At 44.1% G+C, this 27966-nt stretch overlaps 2 protein-coding genes and 1 pseudogene across 6 annotated transcripts in view; all 3 read right to left on the bottom strand.

Moving 5' to 3' along the window:
* Positions 1 to 6388, bottom strand: part of Thoc5 (THO complex subunit 5) — a 38191-nt gene extending 31803 nt beyond the window's left edge. Inside the window, exons 1-5 of one of the 5 annotated variants that reach the window (XM_026413339.2) lie at positions 6323 to 6388; positions 4401 to 4503; positions 2076 to 2219; positions 1074 to 1187; positions 832 to 929 (exon numbers count right to left, since the gene is read on the bottom strand). In XM_026413339.2, coding sequence (XP_026269124.2) covers positions 832 to 929; positions 1074 to 1187; positions 2076 to 2219; positions 4401 to 4496 — 452 coding nt within the window. In that variant the 5' untranslated portion in view covers positions 4497 to 4503; positions 6323 to 6388. The other 4 variants (XM_026413337.2, XM_026413340.2, XM_026413338.2 and 1 more) reach the window with 4 other exon arrangements.
* On the bottom strand, positions 3087 to 3221 carry LOC113200074 (small nucleolar RNA SNORA40; annotated as a pseudogene).
* Positions 6389 to 7388: 1000 nt separating the features above from the next.
* Positions 7389 to 22424, bottom strand: Nipsnap1 (nipsnap homolog 1). Its single transcript, XM_026413343.2, has 10 exons — positions 22301 to 22424; positions 14439 to 14566; positions 14198 to 14243; positions 13840 to 13934; positions 13473 to 13543; positions 13187 to 13327; positions 12832 to 12863; positions 12382 to 12476; positions 11022 to 11105; positions 7389 to 8417 (listed from the first exon to the last, which is right to left on the bottom strand). The coding sequence occupies exons 1-10, from the start codon at positions 22396 to 22398 to the stop codon at positions 8353 to 8355; spliced, it is 855 nt and encodes a 284-aa protein (XP_026269128.1). The 5' UTR covers positions 22399 to 22424; the 3' UTR covers positions 7389 to 8352.
* Between the last annotated feature and the right edge of the window lie 5542 nt (positions 22425 to 27966).

Here is a 27966-nt window from a genome sequence, read left to right as displayed (position 1 = left end):
AGTACTTAAAAAAAAATAACAACAAAACTCAGCATTATCATCACTAAAGATATGCTGGACCCTGATGTCAAATGTGTCCCCATTCATACCAAGTTTGTTACAAATAAGATCTGCCTTCTTTCAGTTTGCACAATGTCTGTCCAAGCAAGAATTCCTTCCTTTCTCTGCCCGTTTACTCCTTCCTCTATCTCATCTCTCAGCTTGGTTTTGCCAAGAGGTATCACATCCTAAGATTACTAATAAACTGTAGGTTGTTCACCTGAATATAGCTAAGGAGCAAGAAGTTCAGGTCCAAAGAATAAGATTCATATGCAAAAATGAACCGCTGTGCTTTCAGAGAGGAAAACTGGGCCAAAATGTTAAAAGGATATGATTGGGAGATTGAGGATTGTAACTTGGGAGATTGAAGGAAAAGTTGTACTGACCTTGGCTCAAAATGAAAAACAAAAAGGACTCAGGATGTAGTTCAGTGGTAATGCACCTCTAGATTCAATCCCTAGTACCAAAAAAAAAAACCTGCTCCCATATAATGTGCCCAGGAATCAAACTGGTAAAGTAAAGGCTCCTGCTGGGGACAGAGAAGCACTCTTTACCAACTGTAGAGTTCACAAACTCAAAAGGATCAGAGAGGCTTCTATGGTTCTTTGTGCAGCCCCAAACTACTGCTTACAATTCTACCACTCAGAGTGATCTATTCACCCTTCTCCCAGATCCTGCAGTCCTTCAAGCTCATTGAATTTCTTTTCAAAGAAACTAGCTCACACTGAGCTATGTAGGAAAAAGCAGTTACAATAGACCAGGTGTATCAAAGCCCTGTGCTCCCAAACTCACTTAAATTCCAGACATTTAGTGATCTCCTTCTGTAGGTGCATCACCTCATACAGCAGGTTCTGTAGTTGCAGGTGATAGGCGTCTACTTTCTGCTTAGCCTGAAGGAAAGACAAGGCTGAAGGTGAGAGCAGGTTAAGTTGGGGTGGGACAGAGCATCTGCAAAGTCAGAAAAGGGGAAAAGGAGATAGATAAGGGGATGAGGAAAAGCAGGAAGAAGGATTCATTAAATCTTTCAACTCTACCTCATGGGTCTGATCCCTTCCTTTCTTCAACCTTATGTGGGCTAATCGGTTAAGCTTCTTTAGAGTCATGAAATGTACACAGCTTTGGATCCTTCGTTCTTCAATTTCAATTGCCTGAGGGCAAAGAAAAAGGTAAAGACCACTAAGAATAGGTGCTGTCTCAGCTTCCTTCAGTCCCTCCCTGCCGACCCATTCCCATTCAGGACCAAAGGAAGACACCAGGGGGAGCTCTAAACCACAGGTACTGTCATGAGAGAAACACCAACAGAAGGGATGACTGTACAAAGGAAGTGCCTAAGGTACTAAGGCAGAAAAGCAATTTCTACTTAGACTGGAGTGACAAGAACTAAAGATAGACCAGATGCAGCCAATATATGATTAATAGGTTTCCCTAAGATCCTAAAGAGAACTTCATAATAGTAGCGTTGTGACTCAAAATCTGACCTCTATCAATAGCATTACAGAATAATTTAAGTGATAATAACAAAAGTACAGTCATAAAGTTTGGCTACAATAAAACAGATATGATGTAATAACTTTAGTAATGTTAGCCAGCTTAAGTACAAATAAGATCCCTGGGGAAAAGACGAAAAGTATTTTTTAATTTATCTAGTTTTTAGACACAAACGATAACTTCATTTTTGGTCTCTACCGATTTACTTATGCATACTCATGCTATCACATCAAGGGAATTGATATGTACTACCATTTCTCAGCACTAAGTAAAAATGCTGGCTACTTATGTAATAAATGTTATGTCAAAGAATGATCAAATCAAAGTTTTAAAAAAATAATTATCCTGTACATTCATTACCATAATGGGTAATCAGGTAATGATGACAGGTTCTAATTAATTAATAGGTAGCTCTGGAACCTGTAGGCTCCAACCACCTGATTATGGCTAGAACAGAAGATCAAGATCAAGAAGGGCCCCGGTAGGTGCAAAAGGTACCCCTCTGCGCAGATCTACCAGGTTCAAGTTTGCCTGGTTCCATTCCTTACCATATCCTTGCCGCCCCGGCTCTTCAGATCCTGGATCTCGGCCATCAGCCTCTGTAGCTCCTGGCACGTGTACTTATACAGCTCATAGTCTCTGCCAGGGTCCCGCAGGTCCACCTCAGCCTCCTCGCTATAGTATTTACCTTCCTGTGAAGGCAAGGAGAGAGGCCCCAGGTGAGAAATGAGTCTCCCTGTTGGGATTAGAGACACTTGACTGAGATCTCTTATTAAACATGTACAATTAACAATGAAGCCCCAAATTAGATCACTAAAGAAAATGGTCCTCATATCAAATGTTTTTATTTTCAAAACTGAAACTTCTTTTATTACAAAGTATGCAAATTTGGTGTCTAAGAACAGAAACATCACAAAGTTCAAGGTCAGTCTCAGTAACTCAGCAAAACCCTAAGCAACCTAGTGAGACCCTATCTCAAAATAAAAAAATAAAAAGGGCTGAGGATATGGCTAATGGCAGTGTTTAATCAATCCCCACTACTTAAAAAAAAAAAAAAAAGAAAGAAAGAAATAACTTCCTATAATTTCACTTTCCAGCCCCAAACAATTCCATTGTGAATACTATGAATAAATATATATTTTTAAGCAAGACAGAATCATCATTGTCTGTGTTATTCAGTGTAACTTCTCATAAAAATAAATATAGATTTCTATCAAAACAGCTGTATGGGTCTGGGGTTGTGGTTCAGTGGTATAGCGCTTGCCTCATATATGTGAGGCACTGGATTCAATCCTCAGCACCACATAAAAATTAATTAATTAATTAATTAAAGGTATTGTGTTCATCTACAGTTAAAAAAAAATAATCCACTGTAGAGATAAGCCAGAAATCACTTAATCAAATTTCTACTGATAGATATTTAGATGGTTATACCAAGCTTTGGCAGACTATAATATCAAAACTAAGACAAGAGTGCCATAATCAAAACTCAAAAAAAATAAGGTCCTTCAGCCGTCTGATTTCCTAAATCAGAGAAAAGCATTGTTTTTATCTTTCATAATATTCTTTCTTATATGTATCAAGACTCATACTGAACAATAAGTTTTAGATTGCAAAAAAGAGGTTTAATATTTGCACCTGTTTATAAGTTTGTCCATGAGTTAAATGAAAAACACACGAAATATATATGTGCATATATACATACACATGCATACATATGTGTATGCATGCATGTACATATACATATACACACATATATATATAATACAATACAAAACTATCACAAAGTGCTAAAAGCATTGTTTTCTGGTTTTGATTTTTTGTGTGTGTGTGTGTGCGTGCTGGGGATTAAAACTAAGCCCTTGCATATGCTAATATAGATTCTACCACTGAGCTATACCTCAGCCCATACTGTGTTTTAATTGAAACTTTAAAATATATATATATATATATATATACACACACACACACACACACACACACACACATACATATATATGTTTTAGTTGTAGATGGACACAATACCTTTATTTTATTTGTTTATTTATATGTGATGTTGAGGATTGAACCCAGGGCCTCACATGCACTCTACCACTGAGCCACAACCCCAGATCCTGTTTTAATTGAAATTTAAGCTAGTGTTTCATGATTCTACTTAAAACAAACAAGCAGACAAACAAAAAACCAACTAGCCAAACAAAAACAGCCAAGTCATGAATTGGCTTGAAAGACTCAAGGACAGAAAGACAAAAAGAAGAACCACCTGTTGACCACAAAAGCTCTCGGGCCACAGAACAGGTTCTGTGGGTTTAAGGTTCTGGTACCATCTTAGTAGCATACTTGGGGATGTAACATCTCTGAAACGCCAGAGCTATGCGGTAGTCAAGCTCCTGTCTTCTGACCATCAGGAAATTGGAGACATACATCACACTGTGTACGTACCAATGATGTTTAATACAGGCTTGTTGGTTCTTGGGATGCTGCAGCTAAACCTGATGTGGACACAGATTTTATGGGGCCACAGAAATTCTAGTCACCTGGTCAAACAGAGACCACCATGGGACTGTCCCTGGTAGATACAAACCTGAGCTGACACAAACCCCTATGTAAGTGCTTGAAGATAGCTGCAATTTCTTTTTTCTTTTTTGAGGTACTAAGGATTTAATCCAGGGGCACTTTACCACTGAGTTATATTCCTAGACCTGCTTTTTTTTTTTTTAATTTTGAGTCAGGTCTCACTAAGTTGCTGAGGCTAGCTCTGAACTTGTGTTCCTCCTGTCTAAGCCTCTGGAGTCACTGGAAATACAGGAGTGTACTACTGTGCCCAGCACAAGCTACATCTCTCAGCACCGTGGCAACCTGGCTGATCTCACCTGCTCTGTGTCAGATCGATTCCGCTTTCCTTCAGCTGGAGTTCCATCACTTCGGATCACTTTAGGCTTCCGTTTTTTGCTGGATTCTGATGACATGGTTGTTCTTTAAGGTTAGGAGAAAACAATAGAGAGCTAGTAAGAGGAAAAAGCTTTCAGGATTTTTCTGAAGTAAGAATACTAAGTCTATCTAGCAACTCTAATTATTTATAGATGTGGTAACTCAAGAAAAGCCACTCAACCTCTAAAGCTTGAGTGTAATCCTCTGTAAAACAGGGACTCATCTTTCAGCCTGTCCAAAATGAACTTGTCTCACATAAATCCGTTCCCACTACCGTTAACTGGTCACTGTGTGGTGGGCCTTGGTCTAAGCACTTTATGGGTATGTTCTCATTTGATTACTATAAAAAAATTTTCAGATAAGAACCACTAACATTTTATAAATGAGAAAACTGGGAATTACAAAGGCAAATATCTTGCCTATCCCACACTAAAACTAGTACACTAAAACTTGGACCAATGTCAAAGCTCTTTTTTTAAAAAAAATATTAAGTTTTTAGTTGTAGTTGGACACAATATGTTTATTATATTTATTTATATGTGGTGCTGAGAATCGAACCCAGGGCCTCACACATGCTAGGCGAGTGAGCTACCTCAGCCCATTGTCAACGCTCTTGACAACTATAGTATTAGGCCTCCTAGTCTTGACAGCATTTCATCTGGTGATGCCATGCTGGCTGAACCTAAAATTTAAAGAACAGAACACACATTTCAGGGGGTTCTAGGCTCACAAAACATCCTCCCTTGTAGTCATCACCTCAGCCCCCAGGTGGGCAGCACTGTCCCTCTTAGTTAGCTGCCACACTTATTGGGGAGAGCCAACAGTGTGTTGAAGCAGAGTCAAAAGTGCACTAACTAGAATCTCCGCTCTACTATTTTATAGTTATAAGTTCTGGGTCAAGTCACTTCACTTTTTTCTGGATCTGTTTCCTCACAAATCAAATGAGAATAACAGTCCCTATATCAGGGCTCATGGGGAGGGAAGGCATTAACACAAAAAACACTCTACAAGGAAAGATGTAAACTTGAGCTGGAGCTGTGGTACATGGGTGATATTACATAACACTGAATACCCAAGGAGAAAATTAATCCCTTTCAATTCTTTTTTGAAACTTCCAATTGTTTCAGGAACTTATGTCTTCCATAATTTACTTTTGACATCTATGAATACCAAAGTTCACTTGTTTAAAAAAAACAGGACTTTATCTCCAAGACTTAGACAATGAAATCTGGGCAGAATTTGTTAACAAAGGCCTGTTTTCATTATATTAAATATATTTGTATCATTATCTTCTGCATAAAAAAAAAATGAAAGCAATTTTCATGGTAAAATAACTTGACATTTTTTCTCCAAGTATTTATGTTTAAAAAGTGAAACGGGGCTGGAAGTGTAGCTCAGTGGTAGAACGCTTGCCTAGCATGCCTAAAGACTTAGGTTCGAGCCCCAATAACCACCGCTCTCAAATAAATAAAGTGACTGGAATAAAAATCTTTAGTAAACAAATTGTACAAGTGGCAAACTGAATTGGTAAATCCCACAAAGGTGGGACCCGAAAGGCTTCAGTGTGGGAAATCCCAACACTGGGACACAACAGAGTGCCCAGCACACAAGACTGCACAATAAATGTGAGCTGTTACCACCATCATTAACATCATGAGGCTACAAAGCAGGGCCTGAGGATGCTGCAGCAAACATTTTCCAGATGAGGATACAGCGCGGGGCCCGGGAACCAGGAACACAAGGAGGAGTGGGAGGATAATCTGGTTGGTACTCCAGCCCAGAGACACCTCTTGCGCGGTCTGCACCTCAGTCCCGACCAGGTTCCGCCGTTCGGCGGGTCACACCAACCTCTTCCCTTCCTCACCACACTGCTTCACCGACCGGTCCCCGGCTGGACTGCGAGCTACTTCCGGCCGCCCGGCAATCTAAGCGCATACACCATAGAGAAGCGGAAGAAAGGAAAGAGCGGCCGGCCGGAAGTAAGGAGCGGAGACCGGAAGCAAAGGCGAGGGCCGGAAGCAAAGGCGGGTGTGCGTGGGAGGAAAGGAAGTGGCGGTTCTGATCAGGGGTTGCCCCTTCTCGCTCTCGGAAACCGGCTAACTTAGGCTGTGCGGTTAGGCTCTTCGGTGACTAGTTGTTTCCCCAAAGCGTAAAGCAGTCGCGCTACTAGTGGGCGCTCACTTCCCAAACTGTTTAAATAATTGTGATATGCAGAAGATTAGCACAAGAGCGTGGCAGTGTCTAATTTGGTCCCTAGTGAATTTGCCTCCCACATAGGGCCCTTCCTTTTTTTCAATGGCACTAGTAATTGAACCCAGCAGCATTTTGCCTCTGAGCTACATCCCCAGCTTTTCAACTTATTTTGAGATCTGGTATAAGTTGCCAAGGCCGGCCTCCAACTTGTAATCTTCCTGCTTCACTGGAGTTATGGGTGCGCGCCACTTCACCGTCACCCAGCCATAACCGGACTACGACCATATTCCCCATAACACACTACACCAATGAAGGTGGCAATTCAGGAAGGGTAGAATTCCATTTTACACTGTTTTTTTCCACAAGTGTGCATCACCTATTTCTCCATGTTAGTCTTGATTTGCCCAGTTCAGAATCACAACTTTTACGCAGATTTTGGATGCATCAAGTGTTTTCTATCCCCAGCATGAATTGTAAGGGTCCAGGATTTTTTATGTAAATCCCATTTATCTGGAGCTACATTCAATATTCATCCCGAATTCCATGTTGTGCAGAGACAGTTGTGCTCTGAGTAAGGATGAAGATGCCCTCCTTGAGAGTAGCTCCAGAACACAGTACCCTCCAGAGAACAGATCACCAGGTGAAACTGAGAAGCCTGCCAGTTCTGCTTTGGGCTGAAATTACTTGCAAATGAGGAAAAGACACCATAATTTATAGTAAATATTTAATTGGTTCCATCAGCAACTCCAGCACATTTTCCTGGTAAGGAGGCAGATTCAGGCTACCCAAGGGTTCATGAGGTATGGGGGTCACTGAGGAGGTCCCCAGAGTCACTGACCCTACTCCACAGGCTTCAGGCCCTGTATAATGAATGTCAAGTAAGGGAAAAGGAATGCTGGATGAGGGAAATACAGGCCCTGTCCTGTAGTTTTGCCTGCAGGAAGGAGGGAGGGCAGGAGAAGGGCTGGAACTACATATTTAAGTTCTCAATCCCAGATAAGCTTCTCTATGTAGTATTATGGACCTTCTTGCCAATTGGTCACCTCTATTCTATCTTCCCAGTTCTGTTTTACAAATTGTGCAAGTTCTCTTGAGTTCTAAGTTCTAGTTTCTGGGTTTCTGTTTCATGTCTGTCTCTTGCTCCCAGATCAATCCTGCTCCAATCCCTTTTCCCAGCCTCTCCGGATAGATTCTGGATTTCATTCTAACCTTTAAGATTTGAGGGTTTATGGCAATACCAGGCTTTCCCCCAACAAGTGGGACTTGACTCAATCTTTGCTTATGCAGTAAGGATGGCACAGTGGAGATCAGGGAATTCCTCAAGGCCTGGCCTGGTCTGACCTCCTCCCTTCACACTACCTTCTGTGCAACTATGCTAACCCAAGGGTTTCCATGCTGATACCTGGGACTGGTGGCCTTGATTATGAGGAATCTCGGAGAGAAATGTGAGAAGTCCTAAAAGGTTGCTATTCTTCATTTAGGGAAATTAGAAACTACCAGCAGAGGGGAAAGAGGTGAGTGGAAAGGCTTAGGGAAGGATGGATCTGGACAGAGCTTAAGTCCTCAGAGCCTTGTCATCTTTGTCTGAGCTGTGCACTACCCTTCAGAGTCTTCCCAGAGCCAAGAGAAATCAGGACTAGGAACTCCTCTGTCCTGGCTGCCTTGAGGGAGAAGGGGAAGGAGCTAGAGCCATCAGCAGCATCATTGTAGAGGCGAAATCTTCAAGGGGATCATGATCCGAGACTCCATGTGTCGCACCAAGGGGACTGTGGAGAAAGGAAGAGGTTGGGATAGGGGTGTAGACAAGCCAACAACCCCTCATACACTCATGGACACACAAGCCGTTGAAAGAAGAGGCAGCCGAGATGCTGAAACAGGAAAGACTCATTGCCCTCCTAAAAAGGCAGATTGAAAGCATCAGGTGTCCCAAATTATGGAATGAGACAGGACTTTCAGGGTAATGAGATGAACATTTTTATTGTTTTGCTTTTTGGTACTGGGGATTGAACCCAGGGGCACTTTACTACTAAGTTACCTCCCAGTCCTTTTTAGTTTTTTATTTTGAGAGAGGTTCTTAGTAAATTGCTGAGGCTGGCCTCAAACTTGTGATCCTTCTGCTTCAGCATCCAAAATTGCTGGATTTTAGGTGTGCACAAAAAGTTAAAAATTTACCTTCGTGTATATATGGAAAAATAAGTGGCATAGGGCTAGGGATTTAGCTCAGTGGGACAACACTTGACTAGCATGCATGAGACCCTGAGTTCATTCCTAGCACCACAGGAAAAAAAAAACAAAAAACTAGCATAGTATAAAAATGCTTTCACAGATATTATTGCTAAGGACAAAGTAGGGAGATTTAAAGAAAAATATCAAAAAGTCATTGTAAAGGTGGGGGTGTAGCTCAGTGAGAGTGTGTATGCTTATGAGCATGTGCAAGGTCCTAAGTTCAATTCTCGGCACCATTTTTTTTTTTTTTTCAGTGCTGGGATTGAACCCTGGGCCTGTGCATGCAAGGCAAGCACTCTACCAGCTGAGCTATATCCCCAGCCCTAAGACAACTTTTTAAAAAAAACTGGTAGGCCAGGCACAGTGGCGCACACCTATATTCCTAGTGGTTTGGGAGGCTGAGGCAGGAGGATGGTGAGTTCAAAGCCAGCCTCAGCAATTTAGTGAGGTCCTAAGGAAGTTAGCAGGACCTGTCTCTAAATAAAACACTTTTTTAAAAAAAGGGCTGGTGATGCGGCTCAGTGGTTAAGTGCCCCTGGGTTCAATCCCTGGTACAAAAAAGAAAAAAAAAATTGTAGTAGTACAATGGAGAACAAAAGCTGTGAGGGGATCCTCAAGGTGCTGAGGTTTGAAAAACACTGAGTTAGTTCAACCACCTCATTTTACAGATGGGGAATATGCAACCCAGAGAGAAGAGGGTCAGCTCAAGGTTACTCAGGAGGTTAGACTCTTTCCTCCTGCTCAGAGGTTTTCAGACTCTAATGTGCATACAAATCACCTGTAATTTCTTGTTACAGTGCAGATTCTGATTCAGTAGGTTGGGGGAGGCTGATTCAGCATTTCTTACAAGTGTCCAGAGGATGCCAACATTGTCAATTGGGACCATATTTTGAATAGCAAGCTGCAGCTACCTTTTTTGGAGGAGACATTCTTAGCCAGGCATGGTGCATGCCTCTAATCCCAGTGACTCAGGAGGCTGAAGCATGAGGATTACAAATTCAAGCCCAGCCTCTGCAATTTAGGGAGACCCTAAACAACTTAGTGAGACCCTGTCTCAAATAGAAAATAAAAAGACCTGGGGATATGACTCAGTGGTTAAGTACCCTTGTTCAATCCTTGGTCTCTGCTTCCCCCCGAAAAAAGACATTGTTCCTGACACTAACTGTTAAGTGTGGAAGCTTAATTATGCTCAAGAGAAGTGACAGGCTCTTATTTATGAGCCTCCACCTACCCACCACAGTTCCCCACAGATAGTGAGGACTCAGTCAACATCTACTGACTCTAGGTGATTCTCTAGGGTTCTAGTGGCAAACACCATGAGCAAAAAACTTGCTTAAAAACTTTGCTGAATGATTTCTCTATGCCAGAGTCAGGACATGGCGCTTTTTAGCCAGACATGATCCCAGTGACTTGCGAGGCTAAGGTAGGAGGACGACACAAGGCCAGCTTTAGCAACTTAGTGAGGCCCAAACAACTTAGGTGAGACCCTGTCTCAAAAAATAAAAAAGGGCTAGGGATGCGGCTCAGTGGTTAAATACCCCTGGGTTCAATCTGCTGTACAAAAGGGGTGAGGAGCACTTTTCATACATTAGTTCATGAAGTCCTCTCTGTAGCCATCTGAGGGAAACTAGTATCATCACTATTTCACAGATGAGGAAGCAGCCTCAGGCACTCAGCTATAACACCAACACATCTCCATCCCCCTAGAGTACTCACTTAAGACAGCTTATATCATGTGGAAAGTGCCACTATGATAGAAACACACAAATTTATTGTTTAAAAGTGAATTCTGAAGCCAGGCACAGTGGTATGTCCTTGTAATCCCAGTGACTTGGGAGGCTGAGGCACGAGGATCACAAGTTCAAAGCCAGCCTCAGCAATTCAGTGAGACCCTAAGAAACTTAGTGAGACCTTGTCTCAAATTTTTAAAAAAGAAAAAGAGCTGGGGATGTAGCTCAGTGGTAAAGCACCCTTGGGTTAAATCCCCAGTATCAAAAAAAAAAAAAAAAAAAAGAAATGAATTCCCCCATTACTGGGTGTGAAACTAGATCTCTTCGTAGAAGGGATTGCATCCTTTCATTCTCAGATAGGGCTCCCAGCAGATGACCTCCAAAGGTCCCAGTGATTGCCAGAATGGTGCTCACCTGTGTAGTAGACATTTTCATCCCAGCCCCTCTTCCTCCAGGCAGCATTTCGAGTCTCCTCCCGAGACTGCAGGTCTTTATAAGCTGTGGGAAAGGCACAAAGGATCTGATCCCTTCTCCAGCACAGGGTCCCCTTTCCACTGTGCCAATTCTGCCCTGCTTTTTTATTTTCTTCCCCAGATGCCTCCCTTGGACTATTAGCAAACACTGTCTACTTTGTCAATCTTATTCAACCAGATGTACAGAAAAGATTAATTTCAGATGACCACAAATAATGCTATTAGAAAAAAGACAGGGAGATAAAGAAGACAAGAAAAGCCTCTCTGAGAGGGTGAAATGGAAGCTCAGAGCTACAGGAGGAGGAGCTGGCTGTGAATTGTTGGGGGATGGCATTCTTAAGGGAAGAGCACTTGCAAAGGCCCTGCAGTGGGGAATCGCCTTCAGGGTTTTAAGGCGAGGACATATTGTCAATTCCAAAATGTATATGTTTAGCCCCAAACTCTCCTGTGGATTCCAGACTGCATATGCAGTGCCCAGGTGACATCTTGGGTATGTCAGTATCTTAAATGAACATTCTGAGGGCCAAAATTAACACTCCTGACTCCTCCTCCTTGCTCTTCTCCTTGCTCCACCACAGATGATTCATTCTCAAGTTCCACTGTTTGAACCTCTAGACTAATGAATCTGTGGACATCTCAGCAGTTCACTGCCACTTCCTGAGGCTAGGCCCCATCCTTGTCTGCATGAACTGATGGGAGCATCTCCTGAGGCCCAGCTTTTTCTTTTGCATCCCTACCAAGCACTCTCAGTAACACACACAGCAGCCAGAGGAATCCTGTTAGAAGGCTGCTCCAGCCTCCCACTCCATTTATGATAAATCCCAGCTCTTCTCTGTGGCCTGTAAGGCTCAGCCTGATCTGGTGTCTGTTACTTCTCATATCCTGTCTCACTTTATTCCCCACTCATTCCATACCAGTCTCCTTTCTCTACCTCAAAACCTCAAAGGCCTTTCCCCATTGCATGGCCTTTGCACATGCTGTTCTCTCCATTCACAATGCAATTCACAGCTGGCTCCTTCTCATCCTTTAATTCTGAGCTTACATTTACCCCTCAGAGAGGCCTTGTCTACCCAAGCCCATGTAGGTTCTCTGTGTTTTTTCCTAGCATCTCCCCCAGTCTCTTTTCTACAAATAATATTTGTAATCATCTGAAATGAGTTACTTTGGCTTGTTTACATCTGAAGTAATGTCTCCCTCTACTAGACTAAGTTCCATGAGGGTACTAATGTATCCCTCTGGTTTACAGAGTGCTAATGGAGAAAGGGGACAATCAGAAAGCTCCTGGAAGGTCCCTGACCTACCCCAGAGGTGGTGCACAACGTAGAGCTCTCCTATCTGTGAGAAGAAGCCGCCCACTGCCTCCTGGTTCTCCTGTCGGTACTTGATGGCCCGAGCCCTAGAGATGGCAGAGAGTGTGGGGCAGGAGCCAGTCTGGTGCACAGGGCCTCCTGAGCTGGACCCAGGCTGATTCCTTGGCCACACCTCACAGCAGGGGGCTGAGGTGAGGCCCGTGGCTCTCAGAGATGCTGAGGGAATAGGATAATGGAGATACAGATGCTGGCTGCTTTCCTACAAAGGGAAACCTCACCATTTTCTAGGAGATCTGCATCTCCTCATAGGATCTTTCTTCAGGATCTGGGAGGGACAGAGGATGCTGGGTTCCCTGTGACATGGCCCTGGGAAAGTGGTCCACCAGAGGCCATGCTGGGACAGGACAGCAAGCATTTCCCAGCCCTGATGCCACCACTCACCAGTTGTTCCCCCACTCAATCATGGTTCCTGGCTGAAAGAGAACCAGAAAGAGGAGAGAAATGAGTCCCCACCTTGGATTCCTAGCATCATAGCAGGGCAGAGATGAAAAACTGTCCTATCTCCCCAGCTCCGGGAGCAACTTGGAACTAGGCCCCATTCATGAGCCCTGACTTACACCTGGTATGTAGGTACAGACATGAATGTACACACCTCTGTTCCAAGCAGATAGGAAGGAAAAGGCCAGAAATACAGACTATGTGCTGGGGCACATGGCCCACCATCTAGGGGCATCTACAGAGCAACACTGCAGCAGGGAGGGTGGGGGACAAAGGGGATCTTTTGGGAGGGAGATACCTTGAGCTTGTATGTTCTCAGTTCATAGATGTTGGGGCCCGCTCTAGGCTGTGGCTCATTCCAGAAGCTAAACTCCAGGAGCAACTGGTTTCTCCTAGACAGCAGCATACAGCTCCGCTCCTTTCGGAACTCCAGGTACTCCTGTGGGCATGGCAGTATGGGTATAGCAGCTAGGAAGTGCCTTCCACCCCAGCAGTATGTCCTGTGGGCTAGTGGAGGAGCCCCCAGCAACAGGGCTGGGCCACAGCTAATATCCAAAGAGGTTGTCATGTGGACACTGACATACCTTGTTGTTTTTGAGCTTGTTCATGCAGTCCATGAGGGCTGGGTATCCACCTGAGAATCTCCACAGGTGCACTGTTGTGGGGAGGTACAGATCAGTGGACTTCCAGGATCCTGCCTGGCTCATGCAAGTGTGGATGTGGCAGTGTGCATGGAGATAAGGCTCAATGGAGAAGGACTCACAGGTCACAGAGGGTACAGGAGAATCCCGGCCCATGTTTGGCAGGGGAGTGAGGCAACAAGATGTGTGTTGATAAAGACCCTCCCCTGCTAGGAGCTGTTGTGAAAGGAGTACAAGGCAGAGAGATGCAAGAGGTCTAGAGGCCAGGGTCTCCGGGGTGTAGGTGATGCTGGGGAGATGGGCACCTCACCTGCCTGGTCCTGCTCCCCATACCATGTGTTCCAGTTGCCCACAAGTGAGCAGGGATAGTCCTCATCTAGGTGCAGCTTAGGCAGCACAGCCTCCCTGTGGGAGGAGCACAAAGAGGACAAGGCTCACACCAGCCAATAGGACTCTATGAATAAGGATTCCAAATCAGGCCCCCAGAATCAGGGCTCAGTCTATCTCTAAGATGCACAGCTGGACAAGACATCCTTAGGACTTCCAGCAAGGAAATCCACATCTCCTGGATTTTGGCAAGAAGGAGGGAGAAGATGTTCTGAGGCTTTGCTGGGATTGGGGTCCCTCAAGCAGGGGCTATGACAGGCCAATGGAGAAAAGATGCTCACGTCAGGCTGTTGTAGGCATCCAGACACTCAGGCTTCACATTGTGAACTGCAACAGAGGACAGATAGTGGGAGGTGAAATGGGGTGTGTGTGGGTGTGTCTTCATTTGGGGTGGGTGGAACCATTAAAGCCAAAGCTCCCAGGATAGCAGAGAATGTTCCCAACCTTTCATCTCCATGTTGGAACCTCAAAGGCTCCCAGAGACCCTGAGAGAGAAGGACTGTCAGCCTAGCAGCCACTCACATTGTATCTTATAGAGGTTGCTGGTCTCCTTCTTGGACAGCAGGGTGGAGTGGGCATCCTTCCGAGGATCCACCTTGTGGACAAAGAGGGACCGAAACCAGCTGCCTTCATTGTCCTTGGAATAGAAACTGTAGGACAGAAAAGTTTAGGGAAACATGCACGGGTAGTAATTCCATCTGCCTAGATGTCTTGCTCTGGGATTAGAGATGTAGATCAGTGGTACAGCACTTACCTACCAAGCATGAGAACCTGGGTTCGATCCCTAACACTCCCACCAAAAAAAAAAAAAAAAAGAAAGTGTCAGATGTCTTACTCCCCAAGGCTGGTGACCTACATTTCTGGAAACAGGGCCATGGAATCCCATTGCAGCTTGAGTGTGAAATGCCAACAACCTGGCTGACTTGAGATCCCAGCTATCCAGTCTGCAGCTTTGTAGGACCTCAGAAGTATGGGAGAGGCAGCCTCACCTCTAACCTTTCTCTTTAGCCTCCTTTCATATACTTCCCCCTTTCCCAAAGGGTCTTCTACTTGGGCCAACAATTGTAGCCACTTACAAGAGAATCAACCCCTGCTTGAGATTTGCTGGGATTGGGGTCTTGTCAAGGACTTGCCTAAGTCCTTGACAACCCAACCTATCTCGTTGCCCCACACATACATCTGTGTTTGCCACTTTCCAGGTGTACTCTACCCTGAACACACCAGGCTCTTTTACTATGTTGCTTCTTTGTAATTTCTGTCCCTTCCGATGGGAAGACTGTACTCACTGTCTTCCCCTCAGCTCATACTGCACTTGCCCTGTGCCCCCTTAGGTCCTACAGAGAGCCAAACACAAATAAGCCTTGTCCTTGAGGAGGTCACAGTTCACTTTGAGATGCCGGGTGAGCAGGCCTTAAACTCTGCCTCCAGCAGTCTGGGAAGTGAGGAGATGAGCTGGTCAGTCTCCAGGGCTGATTTGGCAGATACAGGCAGAGGGTGGGTAAGAAGCATTACAAGGCCTTGATTTATTCACTGGGCCAAAGCTGGCCCACCCAGATAGGGTGCGGTGAACCAGTGAACCAGTGAACATGATTATGCATTTTGATTATGAGACTGTAGTTTAGAGCTGAGGGACCTGTGGAAGATCCTGCCAGTTGGGGACTGTTACCTCCCCATACATATGCAAGGTCCCAGCAAGGGCAGGCTTATTTTGAGACTGTCTCCTTATTCTGTGGTCTCATGGCCTGGCCTGAAAAGCAAATGTGCTGGAGAGATGGTGTGTAGCAGCAGCAAGCCCTCTTCCTTTTCAAGCCTCTAGCAAATAAAAACATCACTTTTGCTGGGCATGGTGGTATACCCCTTTAATCTAAGCAGCCTGGGAAACTAAGGCAGGAGGATCCCAAATTCAAAGCCAGCCTCAGCAACTTTAGTGAGGCTGTAAGCCACCTAGTGAGACCCTGCCTCAAAAAAAAAGTAAAAAGGGCTGGCAATGTACAAAGCTCCTGGGTTCTATCCCTGGTACCAAAATATGGATCAGCCTCTGGGACTGATAAAATAAAAAGATCTAGAGGGCTGGGGTTGTGTAGCTCAGTGGTAGAGCGCTTGCTTTGTACACTTGAGGCCCTGGGTTCAATTTTCAACACCATATAAAAATAAATAAAAATAAAAATATTGCACCCACCTACAACTAAAAGAATATATATATATATATATATATATATATATATATATATATATGATCATGGGACCAGAGGTATTGCTCAATGGTAGAGCGAGTAGTTAGTCTCAATGGTAGAGCGAGTAGTTAGTGCGTTTGAGGCAATAAAATCCTCAGCAATAATATTAAAAATCATCTTATACTGGCAATATATTTGTAGGAGCATACAGAAAGATAAGAAATTATTTTTCAAAACTGTTAATTCAGTAGTGTCTCCTTATCTTTGAGAGATATATTCCAAGACCCCAAAACCCTATATAAACTATGTTTTTTTCCTATGTGTATACTTATGCTAAAGTTTAATTTATAATCCAGACACAGTAAGAGATTAACAATGCTAATAATAAACTAAAAGAAATATAACAATATTCTGTAATAAAATCATGAATGTCATCTCTGTTTACTTCTGGAATTTTCCATTTAATATTTTCCAACTACAGTTGGTGGCGGATAATGGAAATCATGGTAAATGAAAATAGGGATAAAGGAGGACTACTATATTGCTTTCCTGGGAGAGGGAAGAGGCAGATGGTTAAATTTTTCTCTATTAATTTTAAGTTTTTCTAAAAGATAAAAACTATTGGTTTAAGCATTTCTGAATTACCTGTCAGTCACTGTACATATATTTACTTTATTAACAAAAAGCAAAAAGATAATTATCAATAGATGGATAGCATGGTCTGGGAAATTAGAAGCCTCTAAGCCAGGGATCCCTGATGAACTTTTTTTTTTTAATATTTTTTTTTAGTTGTATATGGAGACAGTACCTTTGTTTCTATTTTTTGTGGTGCTGAGGATCGAACCCAGTAACTCATACATGAGCAAGCGCTCAACCACTGAGCCACAACCCTGGGCCCCCCCGACCCCGATGAAATTTTCAGTTATATAATCTCACTGAATCCATGCAATGACCTTATATTGTTGGTACTACCACTGTCCCCATTTCCAGGAGGATAAAATAGAAGCTCAGAGTTCAAGGGATTTGCCAAAGTCACACAGAAAATTAGGAAGCAGAGTTCTTTTCTGTCTTCTTCCTTCCTTCCTTTCTATTTATTTATTTAGGTACCAGGGATTGAACTCAGAGGGACTCAACCACTGAACATACTCCCAGCCCCTTTTTAAAATTTTATTTATAGACAGGGTCTCACTTTGCTAAGCACTTTGCTGTTGCTGAGGCTTTGAACTTGTGATCCTCCTGTCTCAGCCTCCCAAGTTGCTGGGATTATAGGCATGTGCCACCATGCCCAGCCCAATTTATTTATTTTCTTATTCTGAGTCAGGGTTTTGCTAAATTGCCAAGAGTGGCCTGTAATTTGCAATCCTCCTGCCTCAGCCTCCCAAGTAGCTGGGATTACAGGCATGCAATATTGCACCTGGCAAGAGCTCTTTCCTTGAAGGTCAGCCCTCTCACTTCATGTAGGCACTGAGGGACCTGACCTTGGTTTGAATGTAAAGGGGCTGCTAATTCCTGGAAGAGAGTGGATCTCTATTTGTCAACTAAGACCTTTGCTCCACAGCTAGGCTTCCTATAATTTATTAACATCAGTAGTACCAAGATAAATAGGCAGTTATCTAGTCCTGAGGAAAGTGCCAGGGAGCTAAAATGCTGGGGAGGAGAAAAGGACCCAGGAGCTCTGATGGGCTCCCATCTCTTCCCACTATCCTCTAATCCTTTCTGCCTATGGGCTTCAGTTTCTGCATTTGTTAAGTGAGCAGGGCAGAGCAACCCACTTTGAAATATCTTTTTCTAAGGTAAAATCCAACAAGTGACTTGTCCAAAATCCTGGGATAGATCTGAACTCCAGCACCTTCAAGTACATATTTTGAAGAATTCAAGTTTCACTTTTTCAGTGAATCTGCAATGTCCTATCCTTGATCTTCTCAACCCCTTTCACACTGCTCTTTTATTTTGTCTGCAGTGACTTCTAAAACACCATGTCTGGGTACAGTGGCACACACTTGTAATCCCAGCAGCTCAGCAGACAGAGGCAGGAGGATCACAAGTTCAAGGCAAGCCTCAGCAACTGAGTGAGGCCATAAGCAACTAGGATATGGCTCAGTGGTTAAATGCCTTGAGTTCAATCCAAAAACAAAATAAAATACTATGCCAGGGGCTGGGGTTATAGCTCAGTGGTAGAATGCTTGCCTCACACATGTGAGACACTGCTGAGTTCCATCCTCAGCACCACATAAAAACAAATAAATAAAGACATTGTGTCCATCTTAAAAAAAAAAAAAAAAAAAAAAAAGCATTATACCAGGGCAGGGGGTGTAACTCAGTGGTAGAGAACTTGCCTAGCATGCATAAGGCCCTGGGTTTGACATCCAACCCTACAAAAAATAAAACACATTGTATCAAAAAAAATTTTTTTGTTACTTATTATATACTAAGTTTATTGTCTGTGTGCCCATCAGAAGCAGCCCCACTAGGCAGGGACCTGGTCTGTCTGCTACATCTCCACTTTATCCCCAGTTTCTGGAATAGGACTGGGTACATGGTATCTGTGACTCAATCTGTATTTGGGAAATCAAAAAATGGGCTGAGCAGGAAGGGTTAAGATATAGTTGCAATGAAAATGATGAAAGCTGGAGTAAGAAAGGAAAGAAATTTGGAACTTGGCCTAGAATACAGACTCAGGAATCAAGCACCTTTTTCATTCTCAACAACAGCAGAATTAGCCCCTAAGAGCACAGACTCTGGACAAACCCAGGTTCTAGTCCTAGCTCAGCTTCATCTTTCTGGGCCTCACTTTCCTCATTGGTAAAATAGGAGCCATTGAACGGGTCTTTAGAGAAAGGGCCTAACATACAGTGCAACTAATATCACTATCCCTACCTACTTACCTTCCTACTGGATCTCCCAGCTCCCACTTTCCCCATCTTTTCCTAATCTGCTCCTCTATCTTTAAAGTGCCTTTTACCTTTTTCTTTCTTTTTTCTTTTTTTGCTTTTTCCTAAAGTGGTGGGGATGGAACCCAGTGCCTCCAGCATGCTACGCAAGTGCTCTACCACTGAGCTACAGTCCCACCCTTTAAAGCATCATCATATGTGTGTATGTATGTGTGTGTTTGTATATATATGTATATACATATATGTATGTGTGTGTGTGTGTGTGTGTGTATATATATATATATATAGATATAGATATATATCTCTATATATATATATATATATAATCAGATGGACACAATACTTTTATTTATTTTTTATGTGGTGCTGAGGAGCGAACCTAGTACTAGGCAAGCACTCTACCTGAGCTATAATCCCAGCCCAAGCACCATTTTTAAGATGTCCAAAGCCTCTAAAACAAAGGTTGAATGTCTCCTCTGGGGATTCTAGCTTTTATCTACTTTGGTGAGGGTTCCAGAGTGAATTCCTTTTTGAAGTTGGCAACTAGAGAGCCAGGATTCCCTATCTCAGCAGGTATCAAACTAACAGTGTCAGTATTACCTGGGAACTTGTGAGAAATTCTTAGGCCCCACCCCAGTAATGCAACAGAAACTCTAAGGATAGGTTTAGCAGTCTGAGTTTTTATAAGCCCACTGGGGATTCTGATATAGGCACAAGGTTGAGGATCATTGCTTCAGAACTGTTCCAATTTCATCTTTTCTTCATGTAATCTCAGTAAATCATCCCAGAAATGCCAAAAATCCTGGAATCTAAACTATATTAAGAATGCCACTTAAGCTCAGAAAAACAAGATAAAGTTTTGTCCAATCTGTTAGAAGGATCTGCCCCAGCTAGACTGCTCCAGCCCTTCCCCACAAAAATATCTCTCAACTCTTTCATCAATGTTATCTGTATATGTCTTTTTCCCTAGGCACATGGGATGCTACTAGTTAATGTCTTTCCATCTCCCAGATACCCAATATAGTGCTTTTGACATAGTAATTGCACAATAAATATTTGACCCAAATGAGAACTTTTCTCTCTCTCTTAAGGAAAAGCTATTGTAGATGATATATTCATCCTGCCAATAGTGATCAACAGTCTGATGCCTCCCCACATAAAACCCAGAATGTTCTAGTTTATATACTAAAAGGCTTGGCTCTATGCATGTCTCATTTGAAAAACTTGACTTTAGAGAGGGGCTGCATTTCTGCTTGTTGTTCTAGAGGGCTGTCTTCAGCTAGAAGAACTGAAGTTTTGTTAACAAGATAACTGAAGCAGCAGTTAAAAGTAACCAGTGTTACTTATTATGAGCACTTACTGTATGCTAAATATTAATTCTCACAGCATATTTTTAAAATAATGAGTCTGGCACTGAGGATATAGCTCAGTGGTGGAACACTTCCCTAGCATGCACAAGGTCCTGGGTTTGATCCCCAGCACCACCCATCCACCCACCTACACATGAAATACAAGGAGGCTCAGAGATGTTTCCAATTCAGGTCTGTCTGATCTCAAGGCCCCGCCTCTGTTTCCATCCCAGCAGCCTCATTGCCCCCAAACCTCAAGAAACCAGAAGGGCTATTGATGGCCCCACTAATGACTCCAGAAAGGTGGCAGGCAGAGGATCAGCAAGAGGTACCCAATGTGGGACCACAAACTACAAAACGGCAAAACAGTTTTTGAGGGACTTGATAAATACTAATCTATATGCCTTCCCAGCAATCCAGTGAAAAGTGCCAAGCAGGGATTACCATGCCCACTTTACAGAGAAGGAAACCATAGCTCAGTGGAGCTTCAATGACACATCCCAAGTTACCAAATGCAACTGAGGACAGCAGGCTGTCTCTAAGTCTCCCACTCCTTTTGTAGCCCCTGGGTATCCACACAAATGATTTTATCACCAAATGATTCTGTTCCTTCCCCAATCTCAATGTCTTCATCTAGAAAACATGGGCCTATAAAAGATTATCTCCACGAGGCCTTTTCAACCCTGACATTTTGTGGGGTCTAGGGTAGAAATTGCCTGAGATACAGGCTTGAGCAAGTGATAACACTTGAGTGCATCAGGTGACACATCACAAGCATGACCTCTTCAGTCCTCAACACTCCTATGATATACATCCTATTTGTCATCCTCATTTTACAGATAAGGAAACTGAGGCTTGAAGAAGTCAAATGTCATACTGAAGGGCACCTTTCAAAAAATGGCTGATTTAAATTTGCTAGCGCCAGGCAAACTCCAGGCTCATTTCATGATGTCAACCTTCTCATTATCAGGTAGTCCAGGTGAGGGGCACATGCTTGGCTCCTATCTCCCAGTGTCTAAAGGGCTCACTGCATAGTGCTCTAACATCTCACAGGTTTAACAGAACTCTGCAGCTTCACTCCTGGGCTGCTGGGCAGGAGGAAATACTGCTTCCTTTTCACAAGTGGGAGAAAGTGTTCTCACTTCTTTGGCAAATACTCTTGAGCACATACTGTCCTGATCCCTGTGGGGGTGGGGAGTTGAGGAAACAGAAAAATTAGGTAATGATCTAATGGGGCAGATAGGTAAGCACCAAGTCATAAGTACACAGGGTGATATGTGCAGATATGGGGGAAGTACAGGGCACTGAATGGAGGAGGGAGGAGTTGCCTAGAGTCACTCAGGGGAAGCCAAGCCCTGTCTTAGCCCAGGACAAACAAAAGCCTGGGGTGAGCACATGGTCCGGCCAGCCTCCCTCCCCCAGAAGGCCATCAGTTATGGTGCAAAGTGCAAGGTACACTCAGGCTCCACTACTGCCACTGCACAGCATGGAGACTGACCTTGGACAATTCCCATCTTAGGTTTCTGTTGACCCACCTATACAGTTCAGAGTGGGGAAGCAAAAGATCTGTAAGGCAATGGTCCTTGGGGCACCCTCGCCCTTCCTCCTAGAACTTGCTGAGAGAGAAAGTGCCTCGCCCAGAAACCCCCAGCGGGTGCTAAATCATAGTCTCGGGCAAAGGCCCCAGGAAAGGGGCAATGCTACTATCCTCGGTTCCCTCAGAACTTGCCCCTCCCACTCAATCCATCTTTCATTCTTCACGGACAGCCAGATTCCCACCAGCACAAAGACCCTGCCCTTACTTTCTCACCTCCCCCATTCTTTCCCAGACCTTCCCCAGGCCTAGATCCTGGCTCCGCCTCTAATCCTTGGATTCCAAACCCGAGTCTCCGCCCCTCCCCCAGGCCCAGACCCTGGCCGCCGCCCCTGCAACTCAGCGCGCGGCCGCCGCCTCCCAGCCAGGCTCTCACCGCGTCGCAGCCGCAGCCGCGACGTCCCCTGCGCGGGGTCCCGGGCTCCCCAGCACCCGCCGCGCCGCTGCAGAGATGCTGCACAGACGCGGAGCCATGTTGTAGCGGCGCAGGTTGGAGGAAGGCCCCGCCCCCGAACCCGGCGGCGGAGGCGGGGCGCTTGTCGGCTCCGCCCCTTCGAGTCGCCCGGCCTCCCTCTGCTCTTGGCCGGGTGGGCGCTGGGCACCTGCGTTCTCCCGCTCCGCAGGTGCGCGGTAGAGAGCCTGGTGCAGATTTCTGAGTTCTGAGGCTCTACGGCTGACTCGCTCTGTTGTCTTGAACAAGCCTTTTCCCACTCTGGGTCTCAGTGTTCAACTCGATAAAATGGGAGCCTCAAACAGTGTACCTGGGGTCCAGAGAATGGGCCAAGGAAAGTCAGTAAGCCCCCTGAAATTGTATACAAGATTATGTGAGTTCTCCCATCCCCAGTGCTGGGAATCAAACTCAGGTGCTCACACATGCTAAGAATGTGCTCTGCCCACCCCTCCCTCTGGGGCATGACTACCCTTTATCATACTATCAAAGAAACAAACTCTTTTAACAATTTAAGACAGTTGGGCAAGACTCTGGACAACCACTGTGTTTTCTCTCCAGCATCTTTTGCTTTTTAATCTTCCTTTTCCTTCTCTGTACGAACCTCCTGGATCTCACATACACTTTCAAAGTTCCTTTGCCTGTCGTCCAAATTAATTCCTTCTCAACCCATAATCCCTCAGATAACAGACAGGAATGGAAAGCCTAAAGATCCCACAGTGGGCGGACCCAGGGACAGAGCTACACCTCCCCCAAAAGAATGTCCACCCACTCACTGGTGTTTTCCTCCTGGTGTGCTTGGGTGGAGAGTTGGAGGGCAGGCTTTAATTTCTTGATTGTTTTAAATAGTGAATCTGCCTGGCTAGGCCCTGTGCTCTGAGACACCAAAAATTGACTGTACAAGCACCATACTGCTCAGCGGGGCAGAAGAATATCAAGTCACCACTGACTTTGAACCCCTCCAGGGCAGAGGCCTCAGCCGCTTATCCTTCCCTCATCTCTCCTGCCTGATGTATTAAGGATTTACCAAATAAGTGAAAAATATGCATACAGATACATTTGCCAATTGTGATAGAGGCTATGAAGAAATATGGGTAGAACTTGTGATGGGGGTGAGGAAAGCATAGGGAAGTTCTTTAAAGACTTCCAATATCTGTGATGACTTTTGTAAGGAAGTTAGATTTGAATGATGTTTTTCTTTTTTCCCTAAGTTTTCTTTCTCTCTTTCTTTTTTTTTTTCTTTTCTTTATTTTTTTTAGTTGAAGGGGGGTTACCATAATGAACCCAGGGGCGATTAACTGCTGAGTCACATCCCCAGCCCTTTTTTGTTTTATTTTGAAACAGAGTCTAAGGGCCTCCTAAATTGCTGAGGCTGGCTTTGAACTGGCAATCCTCCTGCTTCAGCCTCCTAAGCAGGTGTCAGCCTTCTCTTCTGGTGCCTTCCCTAATTTGTCTAAAGTTGTTACAATGAACATGTATTTTGTGACTTATTTAAAAAGGAAACTGTATATCAACTTGATAAATGGAAAGCAGAATTAATTGTCATAAGCAGGTGGAATCATCAAAATAAATGCAATGAAAACAACAGTATTGATGTTCCAATGTAGCTAAGGCAGAGGCTATGAGTTTATAGCTTGAGCCCTTTGATAACAAAGTAAAGCACCTAGAAGGGGTCAGAGGCATAACTGTGCCCCATTTATGTGCACATGTGCTCTGTCTCTCTGTCTCTGTCTCTGTATCTCTCTCTCTCTCTCTTTTTTTTTTTTTTTTGGACCCGGGATATAACCCAGGGGCATTTTACCATCAAGCCACATCTCCAGCCCTTTTTAGTTTTTGTTTTTGAGTCAGGGTCTTACTGAATTGCTTAGGACTCACTAAGTGTCGAGGTTGAACTTGAACTTGCAATCCTTCTGCCTCAGCTTCCCAGGCCACTGGGGTTACAGGCGAGCACCACTGGCACCTGGCCCTAATTGCTGTTTGAGGTTATAAGAAAACCTGAAAGCAGTGGATTTTTCATTCTGGAAATCGGTGTATTCTCTACAGGGCCCCAAGTTACAGCCACTCTGGAAAAACCAGATGGGTAGACAGAGGAAGAGCAAATGGAGACATCACTAGAGTCATGCAGTGGGAGCTGTTCTTCCCTTAGGAACCAAGTATGACAAACTGAGTGTAAGAGACAGAAGCAACCACTTGCAGAAGGCCTGACTTTGGACTTGAATTTCTAAGGATGAATAGAAGTTTTCCAGGAATAGAGGGAAGGGAAAACCTCAGAAGCAATGTGTACACAGTACAGTTATCCTCAGAAAATCTGTGGAGGGTTGGTCTTAGGACCTCTTATAGATAAAAAGAAAACCCATGGGTGGGGCTGGGGTTGTGGCTCAGTGGTAGAGCTCTTGCCTAGCATGTGCAAGACCCTGGGTTTAGGGCTGGGGATGTGGCTCAAGCGGTAGCGGCCCAGGTTCAATCCTCAGCATCACATACAAACGAAGATGTTGTGTCTGCCAATAACTAAAAAATAAATATTAAAAAAATTATCTCTATCTCTCCCTCTCTCTCTCTCTCTCTCACTCTCTCTTTAAAAAAAAAAAAAGACCCTAGGTTTGATCCTCAGCACCACATAAAAATCAATCAATCAATCAATCAATAAATAAAGGTATGTGACCAACTACAACTGAAAAATAAATATTAAGAAAAACCCATGGATGTTCAAGTCCTTTATATACCAATAATATTCATATAACCTATGTGTGTCTAACATCAAAGATTATGTGTATGTTAATGTAGATAGTTATTAAACTAGTAACAAAAAATAAGACAAGCCAGGCAAGCCAGGCATGGTAGAGCATGTCTGTAATCTCAGTGGCTTGGGAGGCTAAGGCAGGAGAATCACAAGTTTGAAGCCAGCCTTAGCAACTTAGTGAGACTATGAGCAACCTAATGAGACCCTTTCTCAAAATAAAAAAAAATAAAAAGGTTTGAGGATGGAGCTCAGTGGTTAAGAGCCCTTGGATTCATTCCCTGGTACCAAAAATTAAAATAAAAAAGAATTATTTTGCTGTATTATTTAGGGAATAGTGATCAAAAAAAAGTTTGTACATGTTCAGTACAGACACTATTTGGGAGGGAGATCCCAGGGATTGAACTCAGGGGCACTCAACCACTGAGCCCCATCCCCAACCTTATTTTGTATTTTATTTAGAGACAGGGTCTCACTGAGTTGCTAAGTGCCTCACTAGTTGCTGAGACTGGATTTGAACTTGCGATCCTCCTGCCTCAGCCTCCCAAGCTGCTGGGATTATAGGCATGTGCCACCAAGCCTGGCTAGACACTTTTTCCCAAATGTTTTCGATCCACAATTGGTTGAATCCAAGATGTGGAACCCATAGTGCAAAGGACTGATGGTATGTGAAGGGTCTTCCAGGGAGAAAGCACAATAGAATGTAAACAAATGTTGGTATGTGGCAGCAGCTTCTCACTCAGTACAAAGGATAATTTTCTGACAATGGAATGGGCAACCCTTGGTGACCTGTCACTGAATAATGCCAGCACAGTGTGCATAGTAACTCATTGGTCATGTGGTAGAGGACATTTGGTAATCAAATCACAGAATCAAGACCCATGGACCGGGAGGGGCTGGCCCTGCTGTTCTGGGGAGAGCATCTCCTTAAAGCCTCAGTGTTTCTGCCTGCCTCACCTGCAGCAGGGAGGAAGGAATGATTGGCTGCTGCCTTCTCCTGTTAGTCTTGGCATTTCCAAGAAGGGTTTTTCCATCTTGCTTCACCCAAGTAGGGCAGGAGGGTGAAACAGGCAGGCTCCTGGAGCATCCTTCTAGCCCCTAACTGGGAGAGATGGAAGATAGGCCTCCATCCCTGCTTACATGTTATGCTTTGAATGTTTGTCCCCCAGAATTATCATGTTGAAAACCTCATCCCCACTCATATGTTAATGGCATTTGGAAATGGAACCTGTGGGTGATTTGTTCATAGGGCCTCTGCCTTCATGAATGGATTAATCAATTCATGGATCAATAGATTATCACGAGAGTAGGTTAATTATCCTGAGGGTAGGTCTGTTATAAAAGCCAGTTTGGGCTCTCGGCCTTAGCGCCATCTTCTTGCCATCTTCTTGGAAACCTCTGCGCCATGAGAGCCAAGTGGAGGAAGAAGCAAATGCGCAGGCTGAAGCACAAAAGAAGAAAGATGAGGCAGAGTTCTAAGTAAACTAGCTGGGCACCGTGGAAGCCAAAGGAGTAGAGATACGGAATGCCAGGGGCCGGGGACGTTGGTACAAGTTGGACTGCCTCCTACTGTCCACATTTTGTCTCGGTGGATTTAAAAACTTACATCGCCATTCTGTCGCCAAGACTACCACTGAGAGAAGACCCACCTTGCTCTTAACATTCCCTATTGGTCCTTTGCCTGGGACCTTTGGCATTCTGGACTAATTCATTTTATCAGTTGTGGCCAGTGTAACGAGTGTACAATAAATCATCCCTTCTGTTTTAGCTGAAGAATTAAAAAAAAAAAAGCCAGTTTGGGGTTTGGGATATAGTTCAGTGTTACAGCATGTGATTAGTATGTGTGAGGCCCTGGGTTCAGTCCCCAGCATGCCTGTGCATGCACACAAACACACACACACACACACAACCAGTCTGACTCCTCTTGAGAACTCTCACCATAAGATGCTCTGTACTGCCTCTAGACTCTGTAGAGTCCCCACCAGACTGGGTGTGGTGGCACACACCTGTAATCCCAGTGATTTGGGAGGCTGAGGCAGGAGGATTGCAAATTCAAGCCAGTCTGGGCAATTTAGAAAGAATTTGTCAGGAAGTAACAAATAGAGTTCAGTGGTAGAGTATTTCTCAGTTCAGTCTCCAGTAACACACACACGGTCCCCACCAGCAAGAAAGCCCTCATCAGAGATGCAGCCCCTCAGCCTTGGTCTTCCCAGCATCTGAAACTGTAAGAAATAATTTTTTTTCTTTATCAATGATCCAGTATCAGATATTCTGTTATAGCAACAGACTAAGTCATCCCTTATAAACAACAATGTGGAGCTGCCTAGGGACAGCTTCACCTAGCCAGGTGATCAACTTATCCTGGTTTATCCTGGACTTTCTCAGAGTTGCTTTTTGTTGTAGTCTGTACTGAGAATTGAACCCAGGGGCACTTTAACCACTGAGCTCCATTCCCAGCTCTCTTTTATTTAGAGTCAGGGATCTTGCTAAGTTGCTGAGGTTGGCTTTGAACTCCCGATTCTCCTGCCTTAGCCTCCCAAGTTGCTGGGATTACAGACAGGCACCACCACATCCTACCCTTTATATTTTTTATTATAAGACAAGCTCTCCCTAAGCTGCTAGGGTCTCACTAAGTTGCTGAGATTGACCTTGAACTTGTGATTCTTTTGTCTCAGCCTCTGGAGACACTGGGATTATAAGCATGTGCCACCATGCTGGTTTGTTGGGCTGCTTTGTGGCTGATGAACTTCCTACTTGTTATAAACTTGGTCCTGCCGCATGGACCATGCATTCTGGGTAGCCAATCAGTTGACAAAAATTCCACAAATAAGGAATTAGACCATATCCAATGGTTGTG

The sequence above is a fragment of the Urocitellus parryii genome, chromosome 3 (assembly GCF_045843805.1).
Source record: "Urocitellus parryii isolate mUroPar1 chromosome 3, mUroPar1.hap1, whole genome shotgun sequence".
NCBI lineage: Eukaryota > Metazoa > Chordata > Mammalia > Rodentia > Sciuridae > Urocitellus > Urocitellus parryii.
This window is presented reverse-complemented; position numbering and strand designations above follow the sequence as displayed.